Source organism: Falco peregrinus, chromosome 8 (genome assembly GCF_023634155.1).
Source record: "Falco peregrinus isolate bFalPer1 chromosome 8, bFalPer1.pri, whole genome shotgun sequence".
Taxonomy (NCBI): Eukaryota; Metazoa; Chordata; class Aves; order Falconiformes; family Falconidae; genus Falco; species Falco peregrinus.
In genome coordinates, this window is record NC_073728.1 from 1,468,673 (window position 1) to 1,484,165 (window position 15,493).

General features: G+C 46.1%; 1 protein-coding gene across 1 annotated transcript in view; it reads left to right on the plus strand.

Moving 5' to 3' along the window:
• The window catches only part of SATB2 (SATB homeobox 2), a 136,395-nt gene extending 121,165 nt beyond the window's left edge, over nucleotides 1-15,230 (plus strand). Inside the window, exon 11 of the mRNA XM_055812866.1 lies at nucleotides 12,135-15,230. Within this exon, the coding sequence (XP_055668841.1) occupies nucleotides 12,135-12,590 (456 nt within the window). The 3' untranslated portion in view covers nucleotides 12,591-15,230. The remainder of the gene's footprint in view (nucleotides 1-12,134) is intronic.
• The last annotated feature ends 263 nt before the right edge of the window (nucleotides 15,231-15,493 follow it).

The window sequence follows — 15,493 nt, forward strand, 5'->3', positions numbered from 1 at the left end:
CGCTGGGCAGGCACTGCGGCATTGCGGGGACCTGCCGTGGCCTCCGCAGAGGAGATGTGCCACAGCCCAGCGCCCCTGCGCTGGCACGGGGTGGGCACCGCCGCTGTCCCACCCGCGGGCACGGCTTCCCCCTGTGTCTGCACCATGCGAGCCAGGTTGCTGTTCAGTTTCCCTAATTTTTGTGCTTAGCCATTCTAGTTTTTTCGGGCTGCGTATCTCGCGGAGCTCTAGATAGGCACAAAGGCCAGCAGGCAGGAAACCGCACGGGCAGCCCCTGCCCCGACTGACGGGAACCGTCTGCGTATCTGGGGAGGGAACCTCCACGGAAGTCTCTTCTAGCAAGTCTGCTGCGTCTGGATTTGTCTTCCTTTCCCTCCAACTGTTGGCTTCAAGTGCGTGTGTTTTCCTTGCGCAGGTCGGGCGGGGGTCAGCCGTGCAGCCCTCGTTTGCAGCAAATGGCTCTGGATTTCCTGACGGCAGCGCGTGCTGCCCTGTGAAAGCGATGCTGCGGTGCCAGAGCAAGCTGCATTTACATTTCACTCAGTCAGGAGTCATTTTTTTTTTGTCTCTAGGTCTTGCAGTGATTGTGTGTTTTAGCCACTTATCATGCATGCAGACTGTGGTTTGCTGAAAGGGCTATTCTTGTTTTTAATCTCTAATTTTTCCCTGGTTTTGATTAATTTCAGAGTGGTTGTCTTTGTCCCTCTGCGTAAAAACAAACTGCTTATGCCTTTTTAAAGGCCTGATTAGCCCTGGGGAAGTGTTGCTGACTTGGAGTAATGTTATTCCTGGTGTTCCCCTGTTTAAATGAGATCAGGAGTAAGAATGCGGCGTCGCTGTGCTTGGGATCCATTAAAGTCCGGTCTGGAGCTCTGACTGAGGCAGGTTGTAAATTTTTCGGGTTCATGCGTGTTGGAAAGGTGAGGGGGAGCAGTTTTCAGATGGTGCCTCTTTTCTGGGAAGATTCAAAGATAAGAGAGGCTTGGTGTCATTCTTTCTGGAGAGAATGGAACAAAACCATGGTGAGATGGAGCGGAACCAAGGCAGAGATCCCAAGGTAGGTGTGTGTCCCTGGGGCCGTCAGCCCCAACACACACGCTCCGCTCCCAGGTGGCTCTGGCCAGAATACACTAGAAAGTACTTTCTGGTTTTATCAGACTTATTGGCCAAGCTGCTAATCAGTATTACATAGACCAAAGGACTCCCACATGCAATAAAAGTCACAAGCTTTATTGGATTTCGAGATAGGAAAGATTCACGTCCAGCTCCTTTTATAAACTGCATTACATTTCATTCTTTCAGAGCTCCCACCAGTACAGCCCTTTGTAAATACGACGCTGACAGAGTTAGTAGGTGCGTAGATGGGTGGCTGTGAGCTTCTCTTCCTTGGCTGGTACAGCCTAGAGCTACAGAAGTGCTTGAGCTGGGTTTAAGGGGTTGCTGACATTTCTGAAATACTGAAAGAAAAAAAAAAATACGTTGGTGCTTTTTAAATTATTATATTCAGTTAAGATAATAATAATAAAAAGGTTTGTGGCAGTTTAGAGCAACATAATGCTTTAAAGGAAAATAGGAAGAATTCAAAGAGCAAAAGTTGTTCTGAATAAAAGCAACCAGAATATGCTGTTTCGTGAAAAACGCCTGAACAACCGCTTGAACTTTGTCAGAATATCCACCCCCCTGCTGCCCCAGGCAAACAGCTTGGCAAAGTAGGCTTTATTTAGGCAACTCTTTCATGTCACTCAGTCGACATTTTTGACCAAAAGAAAGATTTTTGACTGAAAAATGCCACACAATTCTAGTCTTAATGAAGCAAAGAATGGCGCTTTGCATTTCTAGGAAACGCCTGGGGCTCCTTGCACACAGATCTGCGCTAGCTGCAGGCTTGTGCTAAGCGTGAGCTTACCCCTGCGATCAGGCGTGTGCAGCAGCCACGGGCTGTGCAGGCTGCAGTGCTCCTTGCAGCAGGCAATGGCAGAGCCAGGGCTGGATCCCGGGGCCACAACGGTGTCATCCTCTGCTTTGTCCTAATACCACCTCACTGGCCATGTATTAAACCATTTTATTGAAAATGAACAAAACACCTTTTTTTTTTTGTTTTTAACCCCAACTGCATACTTTCTGTGACTGTGAATATAAACTTCAGGTGCTGTTTACTTTCTATAAAGCCTTTTTCGTCCAGCTTACAGAGTCTGTAAAATAGATGCAGGTCGGAGTAGGGAGGCATGGAGAGCAGTAGCACCAGCGTAGCTTCTTCAGTCTCCCAGATGTGCCCACCTTGCCCGGAGTGTAGTCAGGAAGACAAAGGATTTCAGATCTAATTCTCTGAGGCCTCCTGTCCTCAGCTCCCTCATCTGTGTGGGAGACTGTACTTTGGTCATTTGATTTTTATTTACCCAGTTTTCAAGCTAAGGGTATAATAAAGCACATTATGCCAGTTGCGTGTGTGGTAATGCTGGATATTTTGCTTTTACCATGGTAGTTGATTATAATGCACTTTTTAAGACTTGCTTTCTAAAAAAAGGAATATTTATACTTTTATGTGCTTGATTCACACAGTATAGTTTGCTCAAGTCCTGTTATTAAGTGCATTGGCGGTTACATCTAGAAAGCAAAAAACATGCTGAGTAGTGGTTTATCAGCACAAATCTACTATTTTCACTAACAGTCAGGTTCTCCTGGCTTCTGACTGCCCCCATTGTAAAAATTAGCAGTACGGTTGGGTATTCCTGGAACCCCAAATAGCCATCTGTGAGGACCTAAAACAGTTTGATGGCACAAATAATTACCCCCACACACACACCCCCCACCAGAATCCAGTGTCTAATCCAAACATATCCTTCCTGAAATGATGCAGTACCTACTCCTGATCTGAGTTACTGGAAAACAGCATGATTATAGTGGTGCCACTCGTGCCACCATAGTTAGGGGTTTAGGGCCTGACCTTCAGCAGGGCTCTAGGCTGGGGTTTGTCAGGGAAGATCTTGCTCACGCTGCCCGGAAACACTCCTCTGATTTTTGAAAGAAAAGAACATGTGTAGTGTTAATTAAAGAGGAAAATGTAGAGGATACCAGGAGTATTTTGTCTGCAGAAAAGCAAACCAAAAAGCCTTTTGTTGCTTCCTTAGTTCCTGTGGTATTCTGCCAGCCCCTCATTAGGGATTAGCAGGGGTGGGATGGGGAGACTTGGAATCGACCTGAAATCTTTGGCAGACCCTGCCTCCAGCCACAGCCAAGCTCGGGCTCTGTTTGGAAGCTGCCAGGCAGGGCTCTGCACGTCACAGCACCCCGGAGAGCCCTGCTAGGGCGGCAAGAGCAAGCATGGAGGAGGCACGTCAGAGGCCCGCAAAGCTCATGGTCTTGTTTTGCAGAAGTTGAGTGTTGATTGGAAGATGTTGTGGCCCTCGATGCAGACGCAGATGTTGAAAGTCCCGCTGGAGTGGGACTCCTGTCAGCATCGTGCAGAAGGTCAGCGCAAACCTATGCTCTGTACGGGGCTGTTGCTTTTTCCTTTGCGGGGGGAGGCTGCCTTGCCGCTGCAGGTTCCAGGCAGGAGAGGCTTGCATGGCTTCTTGGAGGCCAGCAGAGTCCTGCCTGCCTGCCGGGGGGTGCAGCCGGCCAGCCCCCATGCCAGCTGTGCTGGCCGTGCCCCATCCCCAGACAATGGAGCCATCCATCACCGATGCCTTCAGGAGAGAGTCTGTGGTGGCATTGTGCAACGCTTCCTGGCCACATCGGCCTCTGTCACCAGCACCCTGGTTTGTGCCAGCAGAAGCCAGAACGAATCTGGCCTGTTGCGTGTTTGTAGAGTAGGTATGTGCCGGCTCTACCTGGGGCTGGACAGGAGTTGCTGACAGCCCCCCAGGGCTGCAGCCAGGTATCTGAGAAGGGGGTACCCGCTGCTGGCCGCAGCCACCCTGCAGCACACCTGGGAATCTAGCTTAAACCAGCCAAAGATGGGAAATTCAGAGCTAATCCACTAGCGTTCATCAGCATGAGCTCGTTTATGCTACTCCATGAAATCAGCCGGCTTTCAGGCACTTGCACAGCAATGAAAGTTGTGCCTGTGCTTTTGTGGGAAGAGTTGAGTTAGTGTTGGAGGGAGAGCAGTTACCCCAGGAAGCACCGGGACACTGTTCTGCATTGTCAGAGTGTTGTGATTTATTTTTTTAACGTTATACAGACAAAATAGTGGCTATTGTGTAGGCACGTGCTGTCTATTAACAGAGATCAGGAAAGGGAAATAAACCACGCATTACTGAAGAATAAGATCATGATTGTGGTCAAGTGATGGCAGATTCTTTTTTTCTCTTTGTCAGGCTGATTTGTAAACATTCTTCAAACAACTGTGCAGACAGCAGTGCCACGGCTTCTTGAAAGGAAAGCGAAGGCAAGGCAAGATCCGTCTGCACAGATGTTTGACAGTAACCTTAGACCTGTCCCAAAGCTTTCTGGTCATCTCCAGTTGTCATGGCGAGCTACGCTGCACATGTAGCCTCTTAGCAGTGCAGTGTAATCAGGCTGTAATTTATATTTTATCTCCAGTGATGATAGCTTTTAAAAATGTTTTGTGGTGTACTTGCCCTTTGATGCATGCTAGGCTCCTGTTAGCATTAATGGGAGCAGTGTGTGCTGGGGAGGGGGGCTGGGGGGAGGAGACACCTTCCCACCGCCTGCAAGTCAAGACTAACTGCATTTTGCTAATGGTTCAGCTTATCACTTTGCATGGGATGGCAAAAGCAGCGCACAACTGGAAGTTTTGTTATTTTTTGATACATATTTTTCTTTTTGTTGTCTTTTCTGTCACCTTTCTGACCGATTTTGGCAGTCTGGCCCTGGAGGAGCATTGCTGCGCTCTCGGCACCAGGTGCTGGGCGCTGTCTGGCCATGTTTGCAGCTCACTGCCTGTTTCCTGCCCTCGAGCAAGGCGACCGCCATAAAGCAAAGGGGGAAGCATGTGGCGAGTGTGCTCCAAAGATGTTGAAATGAATCACTTCAATCAGCTCACATTCCAGCCTGGAAACCAAACTTGCCTTTGACTTTGGGTTCCCTGTGGAACTCATTTCTCTTCTCGCGGTTCTCTTGACTCCCCTTGGCATGGCTGAGAGTGACTCGTACCTCAGAGCTGAGAGATTTAGGACACGGGGTTTGTCCGATCCACTCTTCTGGCTCTGGTGGTGGTCAGTAGCAGCTGAAGGGTGATAGGAGGGGCCTGGATATTTGGGGGATTTTGTTACTGTGTGGCTGCTTTGTCTTCACAGCTGAATAGGACCCAGGGCTGCTGGGTCACCAGTTACTGCGGCCACCAGCTCCGGTTGGCTGGTTTGGCCTGGCTTGCGTAAGGCAGGGTGCGTCACATCGCAAGCATGTATTAGAAATAGCTCTAAAAAGGGTGTTTACTCTTCTGAAGCAATTGCTGACCTGCATTGGAAAATGCATGGGATGCGTGGCTAGCATTTGAACTGCAAAATTAAAAGAAGCTCAGACTGAAGTTAGATGAAAGTGAACATATTTATCCATGTCAGACTTCCTACCATTTTGCACGCTCATATTGATTTCTTTTGACACAGTCTTCTTTTATTGAGTACCATATATTTTTTTAAATCCCTTACCGATAACGGTACCTGCTAAGGGCAATTGTAAAAGGAAACTAAAGTATATTAAACCTGCCTGGAGTCAAAATGTAATCTAACACCTCTAGTCTGCAATTTGTCATCACTTCATAGATACTTTTTCTTTTTTAATAACGGTTTTGGATTTTCCTGAGTTTTGACCTTAGGATACTGTATAATCCAAGAAAAGCAAGGAAACTAAACCACAGTCTTTAACACAGCTTTATGGTGTCAAGGTGTGAAATCACCACTGTGAGAACGAGCCCAAAGAAAATACTTCATTTGGAGCTGCAGCTAGTGCTGCAGTGTTTACCCAAATGAATGTATTTTTGCAAGGAGGAAAAAAAAAAAAAAAAAGAAAGAGTGGTTTAACAACCACGTTTTTAAGAGGAAAGAAATGAACACAGGTGCAAATTGTAACTTCTGCTACAGTTTCTTGTACAGACATTCCTAGGAAACTTGTAAAGTGTCTTGGCACAGTGATTGTGTCTAATTAATGCTCTTAGCCCTGTGAGCCCCGGACTGGGAGACTGTCAGGGTGCAAGCCTGTTTATGGCAGCAGCTCGCTCTGTTCTCTTTTTGCACGTGTCTGTGTACGAAGAACGCGAGACTGGAGGTGGGGGGCGTCAGGCTGTCTGTTTGAACAGAGAATCTCCCGCAGATTATCCCTGCAGAATCTGCTCAGAGGGACAGTACATCCTTCCAGCTGTAAGATTTCTTTGCCAGGTGATGGAGGTTGTCTCTTAAGTATTTTAACAGGTTAGCTAGGCACTGCCTGCGAGCTCTTGGCTTGCAGGGGTGAAGCGGTTCAAATTCCAGATACAGGTGTCAGTGGATGCAGCTGAACACCTTGTGTAGGCTTGTCCTCCACCCTCCCTTTGACTTCAGCTCATCAGTAGGAAGGAGCTTCTCCAGCGAGCTTGCCTACGTGAAGTACGTAGTGAATCCGTTTTTGTATTGAGTCAATCTGGCAGCAAATCCTGCTGAGTAACCCTGAATGCTTGGGCGGGGTGTAATAGACAAGCAGTGTTACCGAACACAGGTACTGAACCTATATTTTTTAATGTGTGTGCATTCTCTTTGGCTTTTGTTTTGGGCTCCTTAAGCGGGCTAAAAAGTTGCTCTCTTTGGCATAAAAGTCCTTGGTGCAATAGTGTTATTGGCTGGCTACGAGAGCAGTGGAAATGTGAAGGAAAGCTAAAACCTGAGACCCCTTCACACCATGGAGGGTAAAATCATAGAATTGTTTGTTGGAAAAGACCTTTCAGACCATCACATCGAACCGTTATCGCAGCACTGCCCAGCCCACCACTCAGCCATGTCCCTAAGTGCCACATCTATGCATCTTTTAGATACCTGCAGATACGGTGACTCCACCACCTCCCTGGGCAGCCTGTTCCAGTGCTCACAACCCTTTCGGTAAAGAAATTTCTTCCAAAATCTCCCCTGGTTAAGTGAAGGCCAATCCATCCAGCTTTGCTCCTTGTGGGTTTGGGCTGTGAGAATTGGCACTGGCTGGCACATGCCTCGTGAGGTACCTGTTGGTGCGCTCTCCCCACGCACAGAGGAAGGTGGTGTCTGTGTCACAAGGGCTGTCTCTGTTGCAAATGCACAGTCCAAGAATGTAACATTTTGAGTGTTTCTCATAGAAAGGGGAGCCTCATCGTCTCAGCAAAACCCATCGGAAGGGAGCTCGCGTGCCCAGTCCTGTCTGCAAAGGGATGAGCACAACGACAGCACGAAAACAAAAGAGCTTGGGGTTGCCAGGTAGAAGTGCAGTTCCCGTTTCTAATCTGCTGCAACAGCCGTTGCGGCACCGAAAGGTGGCATTCCACGGAGCAAGTGTTGTCAGCCTTGCTGCCCGAGCCGTGTGCCTACCCCACACAAGCATCCTGCTCAGCTGCCCCTAGCAACTCACCATCTTCACGCGTCTAGTTCTTGCTAGAAAGTAGGTGGAAATGGAAACAAACATCAGTGGGACAGTGAATCCAGCCAAAATTAAATGCAGTGCAGACACAAACTGCAATTACAAGACTTCCATCGTTCGGTTTAGGATCGCTCACCTCTTGGCTGTCCCAGCCTGCCCGTCAGGTTTCTCCTTTGGGAGCGTCCTGAGGCGTGGGGAGCAGATACGTGTAGAGCAGTGTGGTGATCCCTTCCCCCCAGTAATTCTTGGCTTTGGATTTTAGAAAGACCACAAACCCTTAGCTTATTACAAGTAATCCTGATCACTCCCGTAATGATACAGTATGTTATATACTCTCCTAAACTTAATCATTCAATATCTCACTTCCTTCCCTGTAGGCATGTACTATTATATTTTACACATGGCTTCCAGCTGGTTTTCATTGTGGCCTTCAAATCATATTTCAGTACAGTGCGATTTAAGACCAGTCACTTTATCTTTTAAAGTCAACTTCCATCATATTTGTTTCCTTGCAAGTTTTCTACCAGGGCTGGTTAATTTGTTTGAAAAAAATGAGTGTGTGTATGAAGTTAAAGTCAGCCTGAGCGAACCATCACAGAGCAGCATCTTCCAAAGCGGCTCTGCTCTGAAATGCTGAGGAGGCAGCCATGCCTGTAGAGTTTAAAAACGAAATCTTCGAAAGGGATGGAAAAAATAAGTCCTGTGGGCATGGAAGGAAATCTATATCTTCACATTTGATTTGCAAGTAGATGGGGAGTCAGTGAGGAGGGAGGGAGGGGAAGGGAAGTCAGCTCCAGATGGTGGTGGCTGTGGAGGAGGCGGTGGCTGCCCCACCTGTGGCCGGGGAGCCATGGGGAAGGGCTCGGGGGAAGAAGGGGGTGGGAGAGGAGTGCACGGGGCACCCACGCCGGGATGCACAGGCCTCTGAGCCCGGCACCGGCTTTCTCGGGAAAAGGAAAGCTGAGCGTGGCTGTCACGCTTACCCTTCTCTCTGAAGCCCACCGTATGCATCGTGTTTCCTGGTCGATCAGACCATCGTCTGGGGGGCTTGTCCATGCTGGAAGATGCGCTGCAGCCTGTACTTTAATCACGGGAGATCGGGGGGGGTTCCTGCTTCGCAGTAGGGAAGCAGAGCAGTGCTGACCCCAAACCTGGAGTGCTGGCGGGGCGTGCGCAGCAGTGAGTGAAGCCAGGGGAAATTCTACCTGCAGATTGACGAGCATCATCATGACCCAAAACCTGAAAATCTGGAACTCCCAAAGATGGTTAGTTCCTCTGTGAGGCTGTGGCATGTGGAGCTGGACATGAAGTAAGCAAATTGCCCAAACTGACCGGCGTGTTACATAAACGAGATCAAAGCAGATACTTAGCAAAAATTTAGATTTCATATTGCATCATGTGCCGCAACAGCTGATCTGTTTCCCATAGAAAAGCATGCTCTTTTGTATTAAATAGTCTGCATTATTGGAAAGAAATACAAAACTGATCACAGCCTAAACCGGAAGGAAATCCTGTGCATTTATCCATCTCTCTGTATATGGGTGATGTTGTGCCGCTGAAATCCTTTGTTAATGCCACTGGAAATCCAGAGCAAGCCCCCAGAAGTCAGTGAAATCATGAGATTTATCTGTTATAAGAGTAGCTTTAGGGGGTTTTATTACTTAGGAAAACAGTAAGTGAAATAAAATACAATATTTTGCTAATATTTTACACTGATAACCCCTGGCTTATGTGTTTTCTCTTCTGGAGAGGATGGAGAGGTCACTCCAGAAAAGGAAGGGTTAAGTAAAATTATTCTTTCCCTCCTGCTCTCAGCCCTCTCTTTGGTTGATTGCTTTATAGATGCTGTAGGCATCTCTTCATCTCCTTCAAATTAAACATTTTACTGCTGCCGATCCTGTATTGTTGGATTTTTTTCATCATTATATTTGATTGGAAGTCTTGTAACATTTTTCAAGCTGGATCGTTTCTCATGCTATTTGTCAACTGAAAAGGCAAAAAAAGCCCGCTTCCAACTCCGACAGGAATGAACCAAGTAATTCGCACTCTTTCTAGATGTGTTTCTATCTCTGTTAGCTGCTACTTGAATTCAGCTTCTGATTAGCAATGCTACTTGAGGCTTTTCATGTGATGCTGTCTGTAAATTCCCTGTTGGTTTATTTGTGGTGTTAAAGCCTCTTTTTTTTTTTTTTCCTTTTTCTTTTTTTCCACGGGAGTGGGGTGGAGCTGCTCTGTTGCCTTACAGTGTCAGGGGACAGGACCAGGGGGCACAACAGGAGATGTAACTTAGCCAGGGGCTGTGTGACAAATTTATGGGGCTGGGTCCTTGGCTAGTGTCAGCGATCCCGGCTCTGCTGCTTTCGGTGCTCCCTGCTGATGCAGGTATGGATCTGAGCCTCCTCTGTAACCCCGCTATTTGGAAACATCAGTCCTGTCTGGAAACAATCCATGGACAAAAAAGAAATCCTCAAAGAGCAGCTGAGCGATTCCGTTCATTGGAACATTACTCTCTTTTATTACAGAAGATGCAGTAAAACATAAGCCAGAGTATCTGTCATTGCCCTTTGAGATTCTTCTTTCCCCCAGCTCCTTGGTTAGCTCCATTTTTGCGGCACCCCAAGTATTTACGTGCTTCGGAGGGAAACGAATCTATTGGCACTGAAACACGCTTGCAGCATTTCTGCCCACCAGTGGCTCCTGCCAGCAGCGTGGCAAGCCCAGCCTCTCACCGATGGCGACACCTGCTTTCAGCTGACAGTGTGGAGCTGCCATGAAGCTGCCTCCTTGTTTGGGTGCTTTCCGTCACCGTCACGAGCCGGCTCTGCGGTGGCAGCAGCGGTGACTCGTGCTGCTGGTGGTGGGATGTGCAGTTGTGTGTTGGTGTGCTCCCTCCCACGAGCACCCGCTGCTCATCAGGGCGGCAGGGCCAGGCACTGGCCCGGGCCGAGTGAGCGGTGCTGAGCAGCAGCTGGAGGTGCCCGGCGGTGCTGAGCAGCAGCTGGGGTGCAGCCCCCCTTGGCGGCGGGGGCAGCAGGAGGCAGGGCGCCCCTGGACAGCCTGCAGGTCGGGTCCGTGTCACAGCGTCTCCGCAGCTCCGGCTCCTCGGCCACACGTGTGCGGTGGGCAGTGGCTGGGGACTTCAACGCACTTTTCAAAAACTGACGATCACTGATGTTATAAATTATGACGACAGCAACGTTTGATGGAGGAAGTGAATAAAGGGCTCCTCGGCACAGAGCTTTTCTATTTATTTGCACTGCAGGCTGGTAATTCCACAGTGGACTTGCCCCTTGCAGCAGTAACTTGGTGGGTGCAGTGTTGTCCTGCGGGCTCGGTGTGTGGGTAAGACTCGGTGCAAGTTCTCGGCACACTGCCGTTATTTATCCTTATTTTTTTCCCTTCAGAGAGCTTTAATATAAGGTTGATTTTCTGGATCTTACGGTTTGCAGCAAAGACGTTTTCTTCTTGGGTGAAGAGCCAGAATTCCCTCTTACTTGTGGAAGGAAATATTTATCCATATTGATTTTGCTAGCTCTGTAGTTTTGAGTTCTAATAATTATTTCCCTCCGTCTGAAGAAACCTCTGGGCAAATTCAGCCCTCAATCCCGTAGGGGATTTTTGCCAGCAATCTCTGTTGTGTAGGTTTGGTTTTAAAGAAAGCATATGGAGCTCCTCTGTGTTTCTAACGATTCAGAGCAGGTATTTTTTTCCCCTGGAGTAAGGGCTGCACGAGGCCCTTTCTTAGTCATTTTAAGTGGCTGTTAGGAAGAGTAAGAGCTGCATGTGCTTTCTTTAAACTCACCAAAAAGGAGATGCTGCTGGTGAAAATCTGTTACAAGACTGAAAAGTGTGTTTGCCCAGAGGGTTTCTCAGAATGGAGAACTGTAATTATTTGAACTCAGAACTCCACAACTAGTGAAATTAATACAGATGTAATACAGAGAAATCTGTTCAAGAGATGTGTTGCAGCCAGCTCTGTGAAGCAACCAAATGGACTACAATGTCACTCGCCGTAGAAGGAAGTCTTAACAAATCTCTGCACTTTTACTGGTTTTTTCTTCCATAAAGCAGCTGTGATGGATTTTAATGCCAAATCATTATTCATGATAAAGTGGCACCTGACAATCCCACGTGTGCCTAGGCCTTTGTGGTACTTGGCATCTTATAGAAACTGTGAAAGTCTCTAGCCTAAAAAGAGGAGAGGAAACAAGGAGGCAGGAGAAGAGGAGCAAAGTGGAAGAACGACTTGTCTGAGGTGGGACAACTGGCCAGTCATCATGACCGCAAGGCTGTAATACCTTTTGACTTAATTTTGGTTTTGGCTATTTTGTATTTCTTTCTGTTACTTGCATTTTGTATTTCCTATTTATTTTGTGGTTTTATATTTATTTGATATCATTTGCCTTTTATATTGCTTCCTCCTTTCAGTCTGTAGTTACTGATGCAGCTGTCTTAGAGGTGAGAAAGGTAGCGGAAAATGAATATTAATTAATATTTTTCTTCACCAAAACAAAGTAGACTCTGTTGTACACGTGCCCTTATCTCAAGCACCTAGGGGGTCAGCATGTACATGAAATCTCCGTTTTATCTTGTAGGTGCTGCACAGACAGCAGTCCCAACCTGCGAAGGAGAACTCCCCGCCTAGAGAAGAGGCTCCTCCTCCACCCGCTGAGGACAGTTGTGCCAAAAAGCCAAGATCCCGTACCAAGATCTCCTTGGAAGCTCTAGGTATCCTTCAAAGCTTTATCCACGACGTGGGTCTCTACCCTGATCAGGAAGCCATCCACACCCTCTCTGCTCAGCTGGATCTACCCAAACACACCATCATCAAATTCTTCCAGAACCAGCGTTACCACGTAAAGCACCACGGGAAGCTAAAAGAGCATTTGGGAACAGTGGTTGACGTGGCAGAGTACAAGGATGAGGAGCTGCTGACGGAGTCGGAGGAGAACGACAGTGAGGAGGGCTCTGAGGAAATGTACAAAGTGGAGCCTGAGGAAGAGAACCCCGACAAAAGCAAGGCAGCTCCAGCAGACATCGACCAGAGATAATGTGAGGCAGGAGTGCAGAAAGCAATACATTGATCCAAGGATTTTCTGGGTTTAATTTTTTTCTCTTTTTTTGTTTCCGTTGCGCATGATCCATGTGCAAACCGAATGAATTCAGCATTGCCCTATCAGACACCGCCTTGACACAGACACTCAAGTGTTACACTTCCTACATTTGACTGAAGTAATCATTGTAATCACATAGGATTATGCCTTCATTAAACTTGCACTTATGAAAGGGACATCTAGCAAGTAAATGGGAAGAAAAAGTCCTATGAAATCAGTGAAGGAAAATTTACAACTTTGTGTGTATATATATATATTTGCATAAAATATATATATATAAAAATTGCATGGGACAGAACTTTACAACCTGAAAGTATAGACTGTGAAATAAGTTCTTTAAAGATGAGACTTGTTTATGTATTAAAACCACTTCACAATGAGTTGCTTTGGCTTTTTGATAAAGTGCCACCTGCTCTCAGGGTGTGGTGACTATTTTTGAATTCCTATTTATTTTCTATGTTTATCCCTGATATTTTTTTTTTCATTATTATATGGCTTCCTATCTTGCATCTTGATGGGTAATTTTTGAGGTATGTATTTAAAGACTTAAATCAACACTGCCAAAAAAAGAAAAGAGGAAAAAAAAAAAAAAGAGAGAAAATGGAAAAAACAAATCAGGGCACCTTAAAAAAACCAACCTAGTAAGTTAAAGTACTTTAAACACAGTGCACACTTAAAAGGATACAGCATGTTCCACTCTCCAGACAGTCCTTACTGTAGTGAACAGATGAATTTTCCTGGGATTCAGAATGACTAAAACGGAGTTCAGTGCATAGAAGACTTGTCTGTTAACGAGGTCTTTATAGAAAGAGAAGAAAGATAACGTGTTGAGATTTGATGTATGGAATTCATACTATGAACCACATTTTACTGTGGATTTTATTTACCTGTTCTCTGTTTCAGATCTTAAAATTTATAAGCTTCCTTCTTGTTGTTGCTTTTTTTTTTTATACTGAGGTGAAACACACACACATGCACACACAAGTGTAAAATGACACTGGGACACAGAACGCCACGATCCCAACCATCCTGTCCAGGTAAATTGCCGACAGACCGAGGGGTTGTGTTGCTGACTTCCTGTTCGCCCTCCTCGCTGGCCTCCCCGTGTTTCTGGTTTAGCTGGGCTTCCTCCGTGTCACGCGCTTTGTGCCAGTGAAATGAAGTGTTTTCAGCTGCGGGTCCCCCAAGCTGCAGCCCACCTCCCTGCTGCAGGGGGGTGCAGGCGCGCGAGGCCCTTCACACCCATCCAGCCCCTTGTCGAAGGGTTTCGCGGTGAGGCGACCTAGCTAGCAGCTACGTTACATAAAGCAGAGCTAATACTGACTCTTCAATGGCATGAGCACTAAAGCTGCAGTCTGCTATAGCATCCACCCGTTCCGAGGCATCATGTCACAAGAGACACCAAGTAGCATTTCCTTTCCACTTCAGTGCAATGATTCCCGAGACAAGACCTCACCTTTGCTACTCTTGCAGCTGGATTGATTTCAGACACCTGTTCAAACTGCAATCGTAAGCGTACCAACAAGGCTTCTGGGTTTTTTCTTCCTTTTTTCACATGGGCTTTTCATGTAACCTTGACAAAGACCTCATGCAATATCACTTTGAAAGTTACTTTCTGTTTACTACACCAGGCAATGTAATATAGCTGTTAATACTATTTATATATTTGAAAGGTATAAAAGGTAGGAGTTAAAAACGAAAAACAAACCTCTACATGTAGATATTTACTCAGAACAGACAATATACAGGGAGAAGACATTGCAATACAAGCTAATTCTAGCTGCTCAGTAACCTCTGGAGTTTTTAAGGGATTTTTTTCAAAACTAATGTTTGAAACGTAAGAGTATCTCTGCATAAATTTCATAGACCTTTGCAAAATGATGGTGGGTTGCTTACTTGATGCCCCTTTTGCTCTTCATCCTTTATTTCTGTAGTACGCTGCAGCTTTAATCAGAATTTCAATGGCTGCTGCTTTATATTTCTCTCAGAGCTACTCTGTCAAAACTGTCTTCTTATCCTGTAGCTGAAATCACTCCATGCATTTGAAAGGAAACTGAATTTTGCCAAGCTGCGTAAGGTTGTTCATCTGATGATGGCATCGACATTTGGTATCTTTTACACTTCAACCAAAAATTTTATTAGGTATTTTTTCAATGCTGAGTCTTGCCTTTTTATTTTTAATTTCACTGCCAATTTTGCAGTGGTTCTAAGTGAATCTGTGGGCATTTTAGCCTGTGGTCTTGCCAGAACTTTGCGAATTACAATGCATATATGTCTATTTATTCAATATCCATCATATAATATCTATTTGGAGAAAGAAACTTTTCTTGTAGTGCCTCTTAACAAAGCACAATTTTCCGCCTTTTTTGTGAAATAAAAAATAAAAAAAAACAAATTGTGTTTTATTGCAGTATCAACAATGTGAATAAGGATTAACATATTGTAAATGTTCTTTTTTCCATGTAAATCAACTTTATCTTTGTTATCACTAAGTGATAATTAATTTTTAACTTATGTGCATTGTTAGGCTGTTAGAATTTTTTGGTTGTTGAAATAAAACGCATTCAATAAATATGACTTAATTTGTCAAGTAATTTACTGGGCCTTTTTTCTTTTCTGCTGAGTTCAAGTGGAACAAGGTCTGCAGAATGGAGGGGGCACATCTGCATGTTGAAAAAAAGAGTTGATCAGCGTTACGGGGGTTTGAGAACCTGCACAAGCTCCCTGGGGTTGGCACAGCTGACAAATCTGTCACCTGGGACTGACCCGCTGTGTTACTGGCTTTCAGTGTACACATTATGTGCACACACCGAGGGCCCTCCGCTGGGGAGGGTGTGGGT